Here is a 13653-nt window from a genome sequence, read left to right as displayed (position 1 = left end):
CCGGAGACCCTCATCCGTGGCAACGGGAGGCAGAGGCCAGAGCCGGGCGGGGTGTGAAGGCGGAGGAAGGGCCCGGAGCGAGGAAGTCACCGACCCCCCCGATGGCTGGCAGCCCTCACGCCTCCCGCACGCGCTGTGGCCCAACAGCAGTTGCGTGTGGCGGCCATCTCACAAAATGCTTTTATTTCGCTCAGCCCTTAAAAGACAACGGGTGTCAACTCAGGGGCTCAGCTGTTCCATTTCAGACTGGAAATAGGTATCGGTATATTCAAATCTACAATGATTCTGGGTTGAGCAAAATGTGAAAAACACAAATGCTCCACCCAGAGCAACCTCCCTAGAGCTCGTCGTACTCGTTAGGGTTAAACCGCTGGACGAGTGGCAGTGAGGGACAGCCAGGGAAAGTGCCACTTTGCCTGCGATGGCTGCAGGTCACCAACTCCGCCCTTATCATTAGCTAATCCTCCAGAAACTCTTCCTGTCCTGATGTTTTGCCGCAAAGCTCTCGGGTGGATCTTGGGAAATGAGAAGTTACGTTCTTAAATATCCATTCTACCCTGGCGACTGGAAGCTGAGAATCGAGGTCTTCTGCATCCTCTTAAGATTCAAGTTAAAAAAAAAAACCAAAACTGGTTTCAGACAATCTCTCCCTCTCTTTGTAAGAGGAAGGAGGTGCGGTGAAAAGCTGTTTTGTAACTACATGGAATTTGGTAATCACAGTCTACCTGCGTGGCTCAACCCCCCGTAATAAAGGGACATAAGAGAAAACGCCACGACGTGGCGACCCTGAGCGGATCAGATATTTCTGGTTGTGTTTGTCAGGGTGAAGGCCCAACACTTTGCCTTGCCAAAGTGTGAGATGAGACTCCTGTCAGTAGAGTGAGAGGAGCATCATCCTTGCCCCAGGTAGTTCGGGTCCCTGTCCCGCACCCACCGTCCTCACAAGCCTGGAGTCAGCCAGGCACCCAGTGGGGTGTTCTGCGTACACCTCTCCGTGTCTCTCCAGACCTGGCCTGATTTGGCCTAAACAACAGAAATGAGAGAACAACTATGCATTGACTTTTAATAAGTTCATTTGTTTCTCATTCCTATCAATTTTTTGGGGGGAAAATATGAAACAGCCCCCAATTACCTGCGAGAACAGGAGCGAAGGAGGGCAGCGAGGAGTCCGCCTGCGGTATTTGCCTTTCACCAGGCAGATAAAACCACCGCCAGGGCGAACTGCGCCGTAACGTTTCTCCGGGGGTTTGGAGATCCCACAATCTTCCTAGATTGTGCAGGACGCTCTTGTCCATGAGTAAGAACCTTGGGAGACTGTTTCCTATAATGATTTCTTCAGCGTTCTTTCAGAATGCAAAATATCCCTTTAATAACAAATGTTGCCTGCTCAGAGGAGGAAACAAAATCACCAAATCCAATCCTCACTGTCCCTGAACAGCAACATTTGTACAGAGTCAGTTAAACATGGACCTAGAACATTTCTTTCTCTCCCAACATCAGATGACTAAAGCTCTCTGGAGAATGCTGTCATTACCTTAAGTGAAATAGACATACTAAACTGTCTCAGTCTTAAAGGACTCGTACCGGCTTTGCAAGAACGACCATTTCCATGTCTCTTAGCGCTGTCAAAAACGTTCAGAAAACTTTTATAATACTGTCTTCTAACGTTCCGGTCAAATGACTCTGGATTTGACAAGAAGTGTAGGCTGGTATCATCTAGCGTTAGCCCTACATGATGTGGAATCGAAAATATTACAGACCCAATAAAATACCCCACAAAAATGAAACAAAGAACTTGTTCAAGGGCTCAAGATCCCACGTCCGCCTGCCTGGCCCCGAAGATGCGTGTCTCTGCGTCCCAGGTGAGGGGGGCTCCCGCTCCCGGATGCCCCCAGCAGAGCCCACGCTACCTGACATCCCGTGCTCAGGGACTGGGGCTTTCCCAGCTCGACAGCTAATAAAATATGCATCAGGTCTAATCGGAAAGGATCCTTCTGAAGATGCTAGAAGTTCTTTGGCTCCTGGTGAAGCCAGATTTACAAGAGCATCATCAGAAAAAACTGCCTCTGCCAAGAGCCCCATTCCGCCACCGCCGAGAAGGATCCTTTCCTCTCCCCGAGCACAGGGCTTTATTGAATGGAGGCATCCGGCCAAACACAACAACATATCGATTCAGCCCAGAGGTCGCCAGTGAGGGTGTGAGGCAGAAGGAAACACACTCCCATTGTGCACGGCCAGTCCCCAAGCGGAGCCGGTAAGACGTTTGGAGCAACAGTAAGAAGCTGGATAATGGTGACGCTGGCAGGACCTTCCAGGGGTGGTGCGTGAACGGCCCCCTCTGCATTGATCACCAGACGGGGGCAGAGGGACAGACAGACCTCACCACTCGGGGAAATCGAGGTTGCCGCAGAAAGTGCCTTAAAAACTTAATTACTACATTCTGTAGTTGTGCACATGACTCCTTAATGATCAATTTTCCACATAACCAAGAGAAACACGCTTTCGTTTTGTGTTCACGGGAATACGTAGCTTAAACTCTGCCAAGTGGGTGCGAACAACCCCGTTCCCAGTTACCTGCTGCGGCCTCCAGCTTGCGCTTGTGGGGAGGGTCCTCGATGATCCTGTTGAGGTCCCCACGGTTCCTCAGGTCCGTGGGCTTCTCCCAGACAGACAGCTGCATGGTTGGGTTGAAGAAGAAAACCCGGTCGTCTCCCGTCCAGACCACACACCTGTTTGCGTTGAAAAACTCATCTCAGTGGCTCGCGGAGACATTTCGCTAGAAAGTCATTAGCAGGAGCCCTAACGCTAAAGCCCTTCGGGCCCGAAATCCACACGTTTGCAAAGCTTACTTATGCACAGTGCGAACGATAAAGACGAAGCCTGCTTTTAACTTGCTTTGCAGATCTTCTCACGTTTATCTCATTTGATTAGCAGCAGACACCCTCGCAACTGCCCGTCAGCCATTAAGGGCACCAACAGGCCCGCTTAACAAGGTCACACGAGCTCAGAGCTCTTCCAGCAGTGGAGCTGTCTCTGCTTCCATGAAATTCCCATCGGGTCCCGAGTGCTCCGGGACCCAGGGGCAGAGCACTGTGGAGAGGGGCTCCCCCAAGCCCCCTGCTGGAGCTCTGCGCTGCCGGCTGTGGAGGGGCACAGGCCGCGGCTCACTGCTCTCCAACCGCGGGAGAGTTGACCGACTGCTGCCAGCAGGGCGGCCCTGGCGGGCTGCTCATTTCTAGGAGAGCAAAGAATTAAGGTTTGCACTTCCATAGATGGAAATTTACAATTCCCGAAAGGAATAATTTGCAATTTCAAAACCGTTTATCTGTAGAAGGTTATCAGAAAAGAGTAAAAAGAAAAAAATGAGGAACGGGAAAAAAAGGAAGACAGGGAGAAGGGAATTCCCTTCCTAGGGGCGTGTGCAGTGAGTCTGCAGTGGGGGAGACACCCAGGAACGTGGGCTCTGGCCCCAGTGTGTCCCAGCGTGTCCCAGCAAACACGGCTCGGAGAGGCTGGCCAGGCGGGCCTCGGACCTGGGCTTTACGCCCTGACTGGTCTCAGGATGTTGCGAGAACCAGCCCCAGGCGGCACCGGCCCATTCCTGGTCCGGACCTCCTAGAAAGTTCCCCTGGGCAGGACCCCTCCCCTCCCTGGGCCTCCACTTCCCACCGTGACCTCGGAGGGTGCTGCCAGCTCCGTCACTGTGCTGGGACTTCTCAGATGCCCAGGGAACAGGCGGGAGCAGCCTACTAATGCAGCCACGTGCGCCTCTGCTATTGATCTCCCTCCGAGGGAGGGTCCCCAGCCACGGGGGGCACGTCGGGCAGCGCCTGGGTCCCCAGAGTCCACGCACACCCCTGCCCCCGCCAGCCTCACGCGGTGTCTGCAGGGGCTCAGAGCCGGGCCAGTCACTCCAGGCCCCTCTCCGCCAGCCCGTTCCCCGGCCAGACACAGGGTCCCAGGAATGGCAGGTGGACCTGGCGGGAGGTCCAGGCACCGCAGCCCACACAGCCTCCCCCAGGGCTGAGGGACCTGTGCCCTCCCAGGAGTCCCCGCAGGGAGGGTCACTCAGCTGGGGGCCCGGGCTGCCTTCCAGGGCAGGCCTCACTGCGGTCTCTGCATGATCCTAGGAAGGGATTCGCCGCTGTGTGCCCCAGTGTCCTCAGTGGTGAAGGCTGGGGGACAGGTCCCTCCCACCTCAGTTCCAGCTTCTGTTCTTCTTTCCTCTTTGTTTTCTGATCTGGTGCCAGGACCCTAGTCACGGCCACTGTTGGTGCCCGCCAACCCCTGCAGACCGATCATACCAGGCTGGGCGCTCACCCCCATCAAGAGCTCTGGCTGTCCGGGCTCAGGGCCGCACCTCAGGGCTGGCCAGACTCGGCCAGCGCAGCAGGCCCTGCTTCTGGGAGCCCCACTCAAGACAAATCCCATGTGGGAGGAAGGACCCAGTATTCCCAAGACGGCTCCAAACAGAGTAGGTGGCGTGTGGTGTTGATATCGGGAGAAACGCAGCCCCCAAACCTCCCTCTTCTTAAAACACCTGCACTCTGGGATTTTCGAAACAAGACCCGGCCCACGGTGCGGCAGCCCCACCATTGTGGGATGGAGGCAATGAAGCCCAGTGCTCACTGCCAAGCACCCAGCTCAAGCCCTGCTTATCTGAAACAGCACCGGGCATGTGCAGCTCATCCACGGCCGGTGGACAGGGTGCCCCAGGAGCTGGGCAGGTGACGTCCTCTCGTGGCAGGAGAAAAGGGCAGGGCAGCCGGGCCAGGCTGACTCCAGCAGGAGCCCTCAGGCCCAGCTGAACTCCAGGCGTCCTGGTTTCCACAGGAAACCCAGCATTCCCCGAAGACCGGAGCAACTCGAGGGGAGGTGGCTCTGCGTCTGTCGGGGGCACCTGTGCCCGGTGTGGGCACCTCCCCCAGGGGACTCGGACGTGCTGCGTCACTAGAAAACACGTGCTGAGTCCTCCTGGTGGAAGGTCCAGCTGGTTCTTCACTCGACGAACCCAGTTCATGTTCTCTGTGAGTTCCTGGGCTATTTCCCTCGCCGGCCTCCAAGCTCTGCTGTAACCTCAGAAAGAGGCTTTACATTTGAGGCTCCGTATTTATTTGGACAAATTCTCCCCAGACCCACCAGTCTTTGTCGTAAACCCAGTGCTGCAGGAGACGCGCTGACTCTGACTCCCCGGTGCCGGGGTTCAGAGACGCCCCAGCACGTCCCGGTGCAGGGACAGCCAGTGCCACACGCGTCCCCAAGTGCGGGAAACAGTTGCCGACTCCCTAAGTTGCCACCAGCGAACTCCTAGAAACAGGGAGGAGTGGAGAGCATTAGGACTTAACGGGATTATTACCCGGGGGCGGGCAGAGCGCGCAATCGCCTCGCTGCACATCCATGTCCAGCCGCAAAGAGCCCCGTGCCCGCACCCCGGGGAGGCCTGCGCAGCTGGACCGAGAGCTGGCGGCAGGTAAATAAACGCGGCTCCCAGGAGAAATCTGCCCGTCCACTCGCTACGGCTGGTCCAACTGCGTGGAGCCGGCTGTAACACGCAGGATTAATTTCATGTGCCGTCTACGCCCACCCTGGGTGCTGCGTATATGTTCCCCTTCCTTAATCACGCCGTGTCGTTGCTGGACAGCTGCCACACGCCCTCTCCTCTGTAACTGCCCCACATCCCAGAGGACGTGATTAGAGCGTCAGAGCTTCTAGGTCTGGAGCAGCAGGTCCACACTCAGCAGCCCTGAGATGTGAAGATCCGGATTTGATGCAGTGAAAACTGGGGCTGTCGCTTCCTCGTGCAAAAGGAGTCTCGCCATCCCATCGCCCTTCACACGGCAAACCCCGCGGTGTGAGCTCCGAGGTGTGGGCGACATTCCTGCTCCCCTCAGCTCACTGGGAGAGGGAACCCGAGCCCGACCCGCCCCCAGACACACAAGGTGCCCTGAGCAGCCCCTGTCCCGGGAGTGTCCTGTCTGCTCGCCCCGCCCGCCAGGGCTGAGACCTCTCAGAACGGACAGCAGTGCCCAGCGCCCTCTGCTATGTGCTCACCCTGTCCTCGTTCTCCCTCCTTTCCCTGGGGCTTTGTCTCCCAGGAGGAAGGGCCTGACCTGGGCAGGACGCAGTGGCTGTCAGGTGAGGGGCTGTGAGCTTGGCCACACGGAGATCAAGGAGGGAGAGCAGGATGCTCCCTCCCCCTTTCTCCTAAGCATGTTCTCCAATTCGATGTCTCTGCCACAGCTGCCGCACCTCCAGCGTTCACCGTGGGCAGCACACGGCTCCACAGGCGTTCTGTCTGTGCTCCAGATGGGCGTGAAACACACGCCCAGACACGTGCTGCCACGGCTGCGAGGCCCGCGCTGGGCCTGGGGCCTGCTGTGCCACTACTTAACGTCTCTCAGCTCCAGGACGTGGGCAGTGCCACCGTTCCTGCAGAAGTCGGCTGTGCTAGGGACAGGGCAACAGCATGACGTCCTAGACCGAAGGTCCTGGAGGAGCCGGGTGGAGGCTGCAGGGCTGGCGTCCTGGACCTGAGGGCACCTGGCCTTGGCCTCCTGAAAACAACAGCTCGGCACTTTTTATTTCACGTTCCCGAAGGAGAAGGGTGACTCCCGCCTTCTTCCTCGGGGGTGAGAGACGCAAGGGAAGGTCCGCAGGGGGACCGCAAGCGAGGCGGTGGCCGGCTGGGCTGCGAGTGCTCCCTCCTGGCTGCCGACAAGGGCCCGGCCAGGCCTGGGCTCACACGTCTGTGCTCCTCAAGCCGTCACTTCCCACTTCTTTGCATGACTCTTGAAAGATTTTATCCATCAGTCTTTAATTACCTCACACAAACTTATTTTCTCGTTGCTAAACAATGAGCAGCATCAAAACACCAGCCGGCGGTCAGCGGCCAGTGAGGGGCCAGCCTGGAGCCCCGGGCGACTGTCCGTCCAGCCTTGCAGAGAGCAGACGCAACACCTTCGGGAGGCCTGTCGGCTGTCAGAGCATCGCCCACCTGCGGCCGGGGAGCGAGAGGCTTCCCGGGAGCTCACCCCGGCCTCGTCGCGTGGATCCAAACGGCAGCTTCCCCAGGCCTCCTCCCGCACCTGCCAGCTAAGGCTGACATTTAAGGCAGCCTCCGCGTCCCCTCCCTGACAAGGAACTCCTCCCCTGTCCCTTCTCTGACATAATAAAGGACTCGATTATGCAAAGGGGACGGACTGACATTTGGTTTCTCTTCAGTGCTACGTATTCAAGGAAGAGCGATGGGCCGTCTCCAAGTTTCAGGAGCAACGAACGGTGCACAGGAGACACTGACGTCTGCTGGCGTGACTGAGCCGGCGTCTCTCTTAATAGCCGTAATTTCTAACTGTCTTTCTTGTCACACCCTGTCCGCATGCATCACACCTGCAGAAACTCTCCTTCCATCTAGAAAAGTTCTACCGGCTTCATCCCAGAACATGAGACCTCAGATTACGGTATCCTTGGAACGACCCGACAGCAGGAAACCCGATGGGTTTCTGAGCGGCGGAGTTGGCTACGGAAGTTATTCCGGACTCTGAAACCGTTTCCGACGGCTAACCCAGCACGGGCAGTCGGAGGAGAGCGCCTGGACGACTCTCTTCATCCTCGTTCACCGTCGGGGCACCGATTCCGCGCTCTCCAGTGCTTAGCGTCACGTGGATACCGTCAGGGGACTGCACACCCGGCCACGTCTCAGCAATGAGAGTGGCAGAGGGGACCGTACATAGTTAGGAGTAACTAAGGACACCGCTGTCCACCCTGGCGTTCCACACGGATTCCCTGAGCTCTCAGGGAACAAGAGAAACACCACCCTCCGCGCCCATCGTTTTTAAACCAATTTCTACAAACTGACCACTCTGTAGGGTAATTTTCCAGCTGGAGATAATACGGCCAGGAGCCAGCACACCACTGTACTGGCGTCACTCGGCGCGAAGACCCGGAAGTCTGTAGGTCCTGGGGGCCTCGGCTGCTCTTCCCCTGTGCTCCCAGGCCCAACCCCTCACCATCCCCTCCTCTATGCCATGGCCCTGCTCCCACCATCCTCCTCGACGCCCACTCCGCACCCTGCTGCTTTCTGTCATCGGGGGTCTGCCCTCAGAAACCATCAGGACCTGCTCACGGTCCTCGTCCTGGGTCAGGGTCCTCCGGCCCGTGTGGGCCAAGCATCCCCATTCTCCTCCCGCACCCAGCACGCGCTGCGCAGGAACGGCATGTCTCATGTCACAACCACGTGATGACCAACAGAGCAGCACCGCAGGGCCAGAGCCCGCGCGGCTTCGTAGTCTACAGGCAGACGGCCCCGAGAGGGCCAAGCAACAGCCAGGTGTGGTTCAGCACTTCGTGTTGTAACTCAGCGTCACGGAAGAAGAACAACTGCAGCTTTCACAGGGAGAGGCTCTGTGTTCAAGTCATGTCTTCTGTGTACTCACGACCCACAAGGGCAGCGTCCTGGGCGCAGTGTGACAGGTGCACACTGTCTTCTGAATTATCCCAAACCCCCCAGATGTCATCTGTGCCATGTGCCTGTCCTAGTACCACATCCGAGCATTTGGTGACAGAAGCTCTGAAACAGTCTCTGCTATGATAAAACACACAGGCACGTGCCGTGTACGTTTCATTTGGTCACCCACAGACCGCATATAAGACGGTGGTCCCATAAGATCATAATGCCATATCTGTGTGCACCTTTTCTGTGTTTGATACACACATACTCGCCGCCGTGACACAGGGCATGACACAGCACAGTTGTGCGCCACACAGGGGTGTGGCCCAGGAGCAGCAGACCACTGCGCCCCAGGGCCCGTGTGCAGTGGGCCATGTCCACCCCCCACCCGTCCCTTGCTCAATCCATCTTCCGCCTGCCTATTCCTGAGCTGTAGTCTCTTTAACAAAGCTGCAAATGAGCAAGGTGCTTTCCTGAGTTCTGTGAGTTGTTCTAGCAAATTATCACGACAAGGGGAGGTCACGGGAACCCGAATGTGTAGACAGCTGGGCAGAACTGCAGGCAGCCTGGGGACCCCGCCTGAAGCTAGTGTCTACAGTGGGGGCAGCCTGGTGGCCCCAACCCTCAGCCTGCGGGGTCTGACCTGATTCGGTAGGGTCGGGATTGAATTGACTTGCAGGACACCGGGAGCCGGAGAACTGGTTGTCGCAAACAGCACGACATCCCCTCCCACGGGAGGCCTCACCCCCGAGGTCCCCCAGCGTGCAGAGGTGCCCCACCGAACGTGCACCCCTGTCCGGCCATCCCCTCCCTCCAGGTCAGGGCAGAGTTTTTCATAACGGACAGGGGATGGGGACAGCTCGGGCACAACAGCCCAGCCGGGGAGGCTCTGACTCCGTGCAGGCTGCGCAGGGCCCGGGGTCGTTAGCAGACGGCTTCTCCCCACCTTTAATGTCAGGCACATTAAACTCACGCAAGCGGTTGCTATTTCTGTTCTTTAAATTAGCTGTTCCTCCCAGTTGTATGCTACGCTCTAATCCGCAGGTTTTAAAACTAATTTTTACTATAATAACCTTTCTATTCTGCTTCCAAATGACTCCATTATGAAAGGGCGTTTTTAAAAACCAAAGACTGTGGCTCCCTCGTGGAGGGTGTGTGGAGCGTGGCATACTCGGATCGGAACCCTCGCAGGACCAAGGGGCCGGGCGCGTCTTTAATTAACATTCAGTTATGGCTCTTCTTAGGCCGGAGGGGAAAACGCTTTCTCAGACGCTGCCTGTCACTGAGGCGACACAGCAGTGCGGCCATCTAACGCGTTCTCACAGATATATCAGTGCTGGGTAACTTATCACTCGAATGCTATCTTTTTCTCTGCAGAATGCGACAACAGTGTAGAATTACACCTGCCATGAGTTGCAAATTCATTTTTTAAAACACAATAGACCTAAGGAGCATGCATTTTCTCTTTGGTGACACCTGGAGAATGCTGGGACAAGACATTGCCATTTCCCCTTGCTCTCGGGCTTTGCCGCGTCTTACCAGGGCGATCCGGGCACGGGGGTGGAGGCCACGGGCCTGCTGCCTCTGGCCGCGCCGTCCTCTCCTCTCCCGAGCATTGACGGGGGCTCCTTTCAGCAGCAAGAGAAGGAGAGAGCCATCTTTAATTTTAAACACTCCTCTTCAATTACAGGCAACCAAGTGACAGCAACAAAAGCCTCCGGCAGACAGACCTGCCCGCGGTAGCCCCCAGATAACGACCCTCTGGGTACAGCAAAGCCACCAGGCTGGGCGTTATGCTGAGAATGTGGAATTAGGGCACAACAGGCTGTCTAATAACTTGGACAAAGGCACCCCTCCTTGTCCTAAGCTGTCTACGCCGCCTGCTTTTCTAGGGACAGAGACAGAGGCAGCCGAGAGGGGGCACCTGAGACCTGAAGTTTTGGGGGCAGAAAATCCTGCTGGATCTGTCTCGGGAAATGAGCCGACCCAGCAGCAGCAGTTACCGTGCCACGAGAAAACCACATTTAGTGTCAGGGAGCCTTGAAGCGGAGCTGGCACATCCAGGGCCTGCCAGGGCAGGAGGAAGTGACAAGCCCAGATTCTTAAATAACGACCCTGCCCCACAGTGTCTGGTTGCTCCCAGCGGGTGCCACCTTTCTAGAGCAGCCAGCTGGGGGCAGGGGCTCCGGGGGCGGGTTTGCTTTGTCAGGTGACCGTGATGCTCAGCCAGGTGTGAGAAGCATCGCTCTGCCTCCGTCTCAGAAAACAAAGAATGTTTGAACATGACATCGCCTGGAATAAAATAAAGATTCATTACCTAAAATTAAAAAGAAAAAAAAAAATCTGTGGTTGAGGCACTTGACCAGTGTTCACTGTAGAGTGGAATTTGGAGAGAAGCAGAAGCAGTTTGAGGGTAGGAAATACGGCCAATCACAGCTCCGACAGACCCAGAGACCCAAGGCCCAGGTGAGCTCATGCAGCCGCACCGACGCACGGCCGACTCCGGATCTCTGTTCGGCAGTGGGCAAACGCACCCGCGTTCCTACCAGCGGAACTGCAAAATCACACTGAGGAATTTTAAAAGAAATAAAAAAGTATTCATAAAAATTTTGGAGAACTGTGAGAAAGAAATGAACTCCCAGCAAGTACAGTAAACGTTAGTGGTCGGAAACGTCTTTCTTTTTTCTTCTCCCAGCTGTTTCCATGGTTTTTATCTCAAACTTAAAATGCTACGATCAAGATTATGTTCTCTCTGTCTTGGAAAATCAGGTGAGATGAAAAGACAGCAGTGCATCATTCAAAGCAAAAACCTGCTCCTGGGCTGAGAATGTCAGGTGCAATTAAAACTCTAGACTCATTAAAAAAATTGAATGTCATCCTAAAATTTTGGAATCTCTGCTTTTACTGTCGCGAATGTCAGTACTGTATGCGACAGCGTAGGTGAAAAGATGGTTAGCCATTTGACCGACCAAAACTAAAGGAAGTTGACGTTCCAAAGCCCTACTGGGTGCACCCCGGTGCGCTTAGCCACACATGGGGGTGGGGACTGCGCCACAGCCCCCCACACCCGTCCCTGGGCCCCGAGGGCTCTGCTGGGACCTGCGCTCATTTTCGCTGTCTCAGCCACCTTCCAAACACCATAGTGAGGAAAGTGCTGAGTTTTATGCTAAGCAGAGCAGCATAGAATTCAAACAAAAAGTGAAAAGAACCTCAAGTATCCGCAGGAGCCAAAGTGAAATAAATCCCAAAGAAGTAAACGTGCCCATCCCGGTCCTTTGGCAAACCAGCGATGATAGCGAAGCTGTCTCTTGCCGACCAACCGTGCTGGCAAGAGCACGTGGCCACGCCTGGAGCCCCCGCCAGGCAGGAAGCACGAGAAGTCGCAAGAGAAAACATTCAGCCAGGAAAGCTCCTGCTCGGCCTCTGGCGTGAGGGTGGTCTCGGGAGGCACCTTAAACACACCAGCAACGACCAGAGGACAGGCTGTCTGCTGCAGGCGTCCCCTCCTGCCCCTGGCACTCCACTCATCTGGACAGATAATTCCCTTTAAAGAATGATCTGTAACTCATGTTGTTATCCTTAAGTCTGTAAATCTAAGGAAAAAAGTATTTTCTGGTAACAGGAAATGTCTTTGTCTCCTGTGAGACAATAAAGTCGGGACAAATAATTAGCGTAACAGGGAGTACCAGAAACACTTGCCTCAAAAAATATATCCATGAAGACCAGAGTTTATATCACCAACCCAATTAGAGAAATTAGAGGGATTTTCATTATGAAGTTAATTGAACAATAGAAACTCAACAAGAAGTCTCCGGGCAGTAGATTCCTCAGCTAATTATTCCAGCAAATACAGTAGGTGTAACTCGCGAGGGGGACTAACGCTTAAATCTGGCAGCGTCGGGATTCTCTGCGCTAATTACCGAGGTCGTCTCCATGAGGTGCGTGCAGGTTATGATTTCCGGTTGGTGATAAAAATGGCTAATCGTGGTATAAAACTCCTGTTCCCTGCTCAAGCAGTAAAGGTGAATTAGACTCGCAGAGCCCAGCGATAAAGAAAGTATTTATTTAAGGCGCTAGAAAGGCTACCTGTGTAATTAATATGTAATTCCGCCTTGGATGTTGATCTCCTATGGAAAAATCATACATCAGGCGGCAAAAATTTACTTTGCACTTACATTTGTGATCGATTTCCACGGTTTGTGGCGGGCACTGGGATGGGAAAGGAAGTTGGCCACATGGCAACCGTGTCCTGCAACTGCTCTGGAGGGCCCGGCTCAGAAAGCCGGGGGCTGGGAAACCCCCAGGGGCCATGAGGCTGAAGACACCTGATCCAGGTAGAGTGAGAACCAGTGAGTCTGACCACACCCTCTGCCGCATTTGACAGCTGGGAGCAGATTCAGTGTGGTTCAAGGTTTTCAGACGTTGCGATGAAGATGACTCCCTCGGGTTATGCGGAGGAAGGACGGTGCCATTCAACACATTAAATGCATCAAACACAATGTCCTGATCCGTCTTTAAGATGCCATTTGGCAAGCAGGCAAAGAGAAAGGCCTAAAATTAGAAGGTTTTGGAAAAAAACAAGCGTGTGTTGGGTTCTCTTTACCCCGCCTAAGCGGCGTCTGTCTGCCTGCGGCCCGGCCGCCTGTGTGTCCTCTCTCCCCTCTGGAAACAGACAAGGTACGTGAGGAGCCAGATTCACTCCCCGCAGGCTCTGGCCTCGGATCTGGCAGAACTGGGCTGGGCTGTTCGGTGCTATGCGAGGCCTTGCCGGGCCCCCGGGGCTTCACCAGCACCAGTGGCCGCGCACACAGACCGTGCAGGAGACAGCGGGAGGGGGTCCTGTCCTGACCTCCAAACCTGGGGTTTGCATCTTTCAGACACACGCTGTCCGCAGACTGACCTTGTCCTCCTTGTCTCCAGGCCGGCTCTTCCTCTCCGTGTGCAGCACCAGGGCGGGGGGGCAGGGCGCGCGGCGGCAGAGCTCCTTACTTTTATCTGTTGGACCAAAGCAATTGTCATTAACATTCCATTGTCAGGGCAGTTTGGAAAGCTAAGCAATCAAAGCCAAAAAGCAGCCTTGAAAACTCAGATTGATTGGCAACCATCGTGCATTCTGCAGGAAGGTGGCATTGTCACGTCCTCTGGATGGAAGTCTAGTGACAAAGCTCTCATTCCCAAAGGAGGGCAGCTGCGGGTGGAATCAGAAG

General features: G+C 55.3%; 1 protein-coding gene across 1 annotated transcript in view; it reads right to left on the bottom strand.

Annotated features, from left to right (window-relative positions):
* Positions 1-13653, bottom strand: part of TCERG1L (transcription elongation regulator 1-like) — a 155531-nt gene that overhangs the window by 39702 nt on the left and 102176 nt on the right. Inside the window, exons 7-9 of the mRNA XM_012658111.1 lie at positions 13347-13441; positions 9986-10074; positions 2575-2729 (exon numbers count right to left, since the gene is read on the bottom strand). Coding sequence (XP_012513565.1) covers positions 2575-2729; positions 9986-10074; positions 13347-13441 — 339 coding nt within the window. The remainder of the gene's footprint in view (positions 1-2574; positions 2730-9985; positions 10075-13346; positions 13442-13653) is intronic.

Source organism: Propithecus coquereli, unplaced genomic scaffold, assembly GCF_000956105.1.
Source record: "Propithecus coquereli isolate 6110/MARCELLA unplaced genomic scaffold, Pcoq_1.0 Scaffold572, whole genome shotgun sequence".
NCBI classification, from domain to species: domain Eukaryota; kingdom Metazoa; phylum Chordata; class Mammalia; order Primates; family Indriidae; genus Propithecus; species Propithecus coquereli.
Note: the sequence above shows the minus strand (reverse complement) of the source record. Positions and strands in the feature narration are given on the sequence as shown.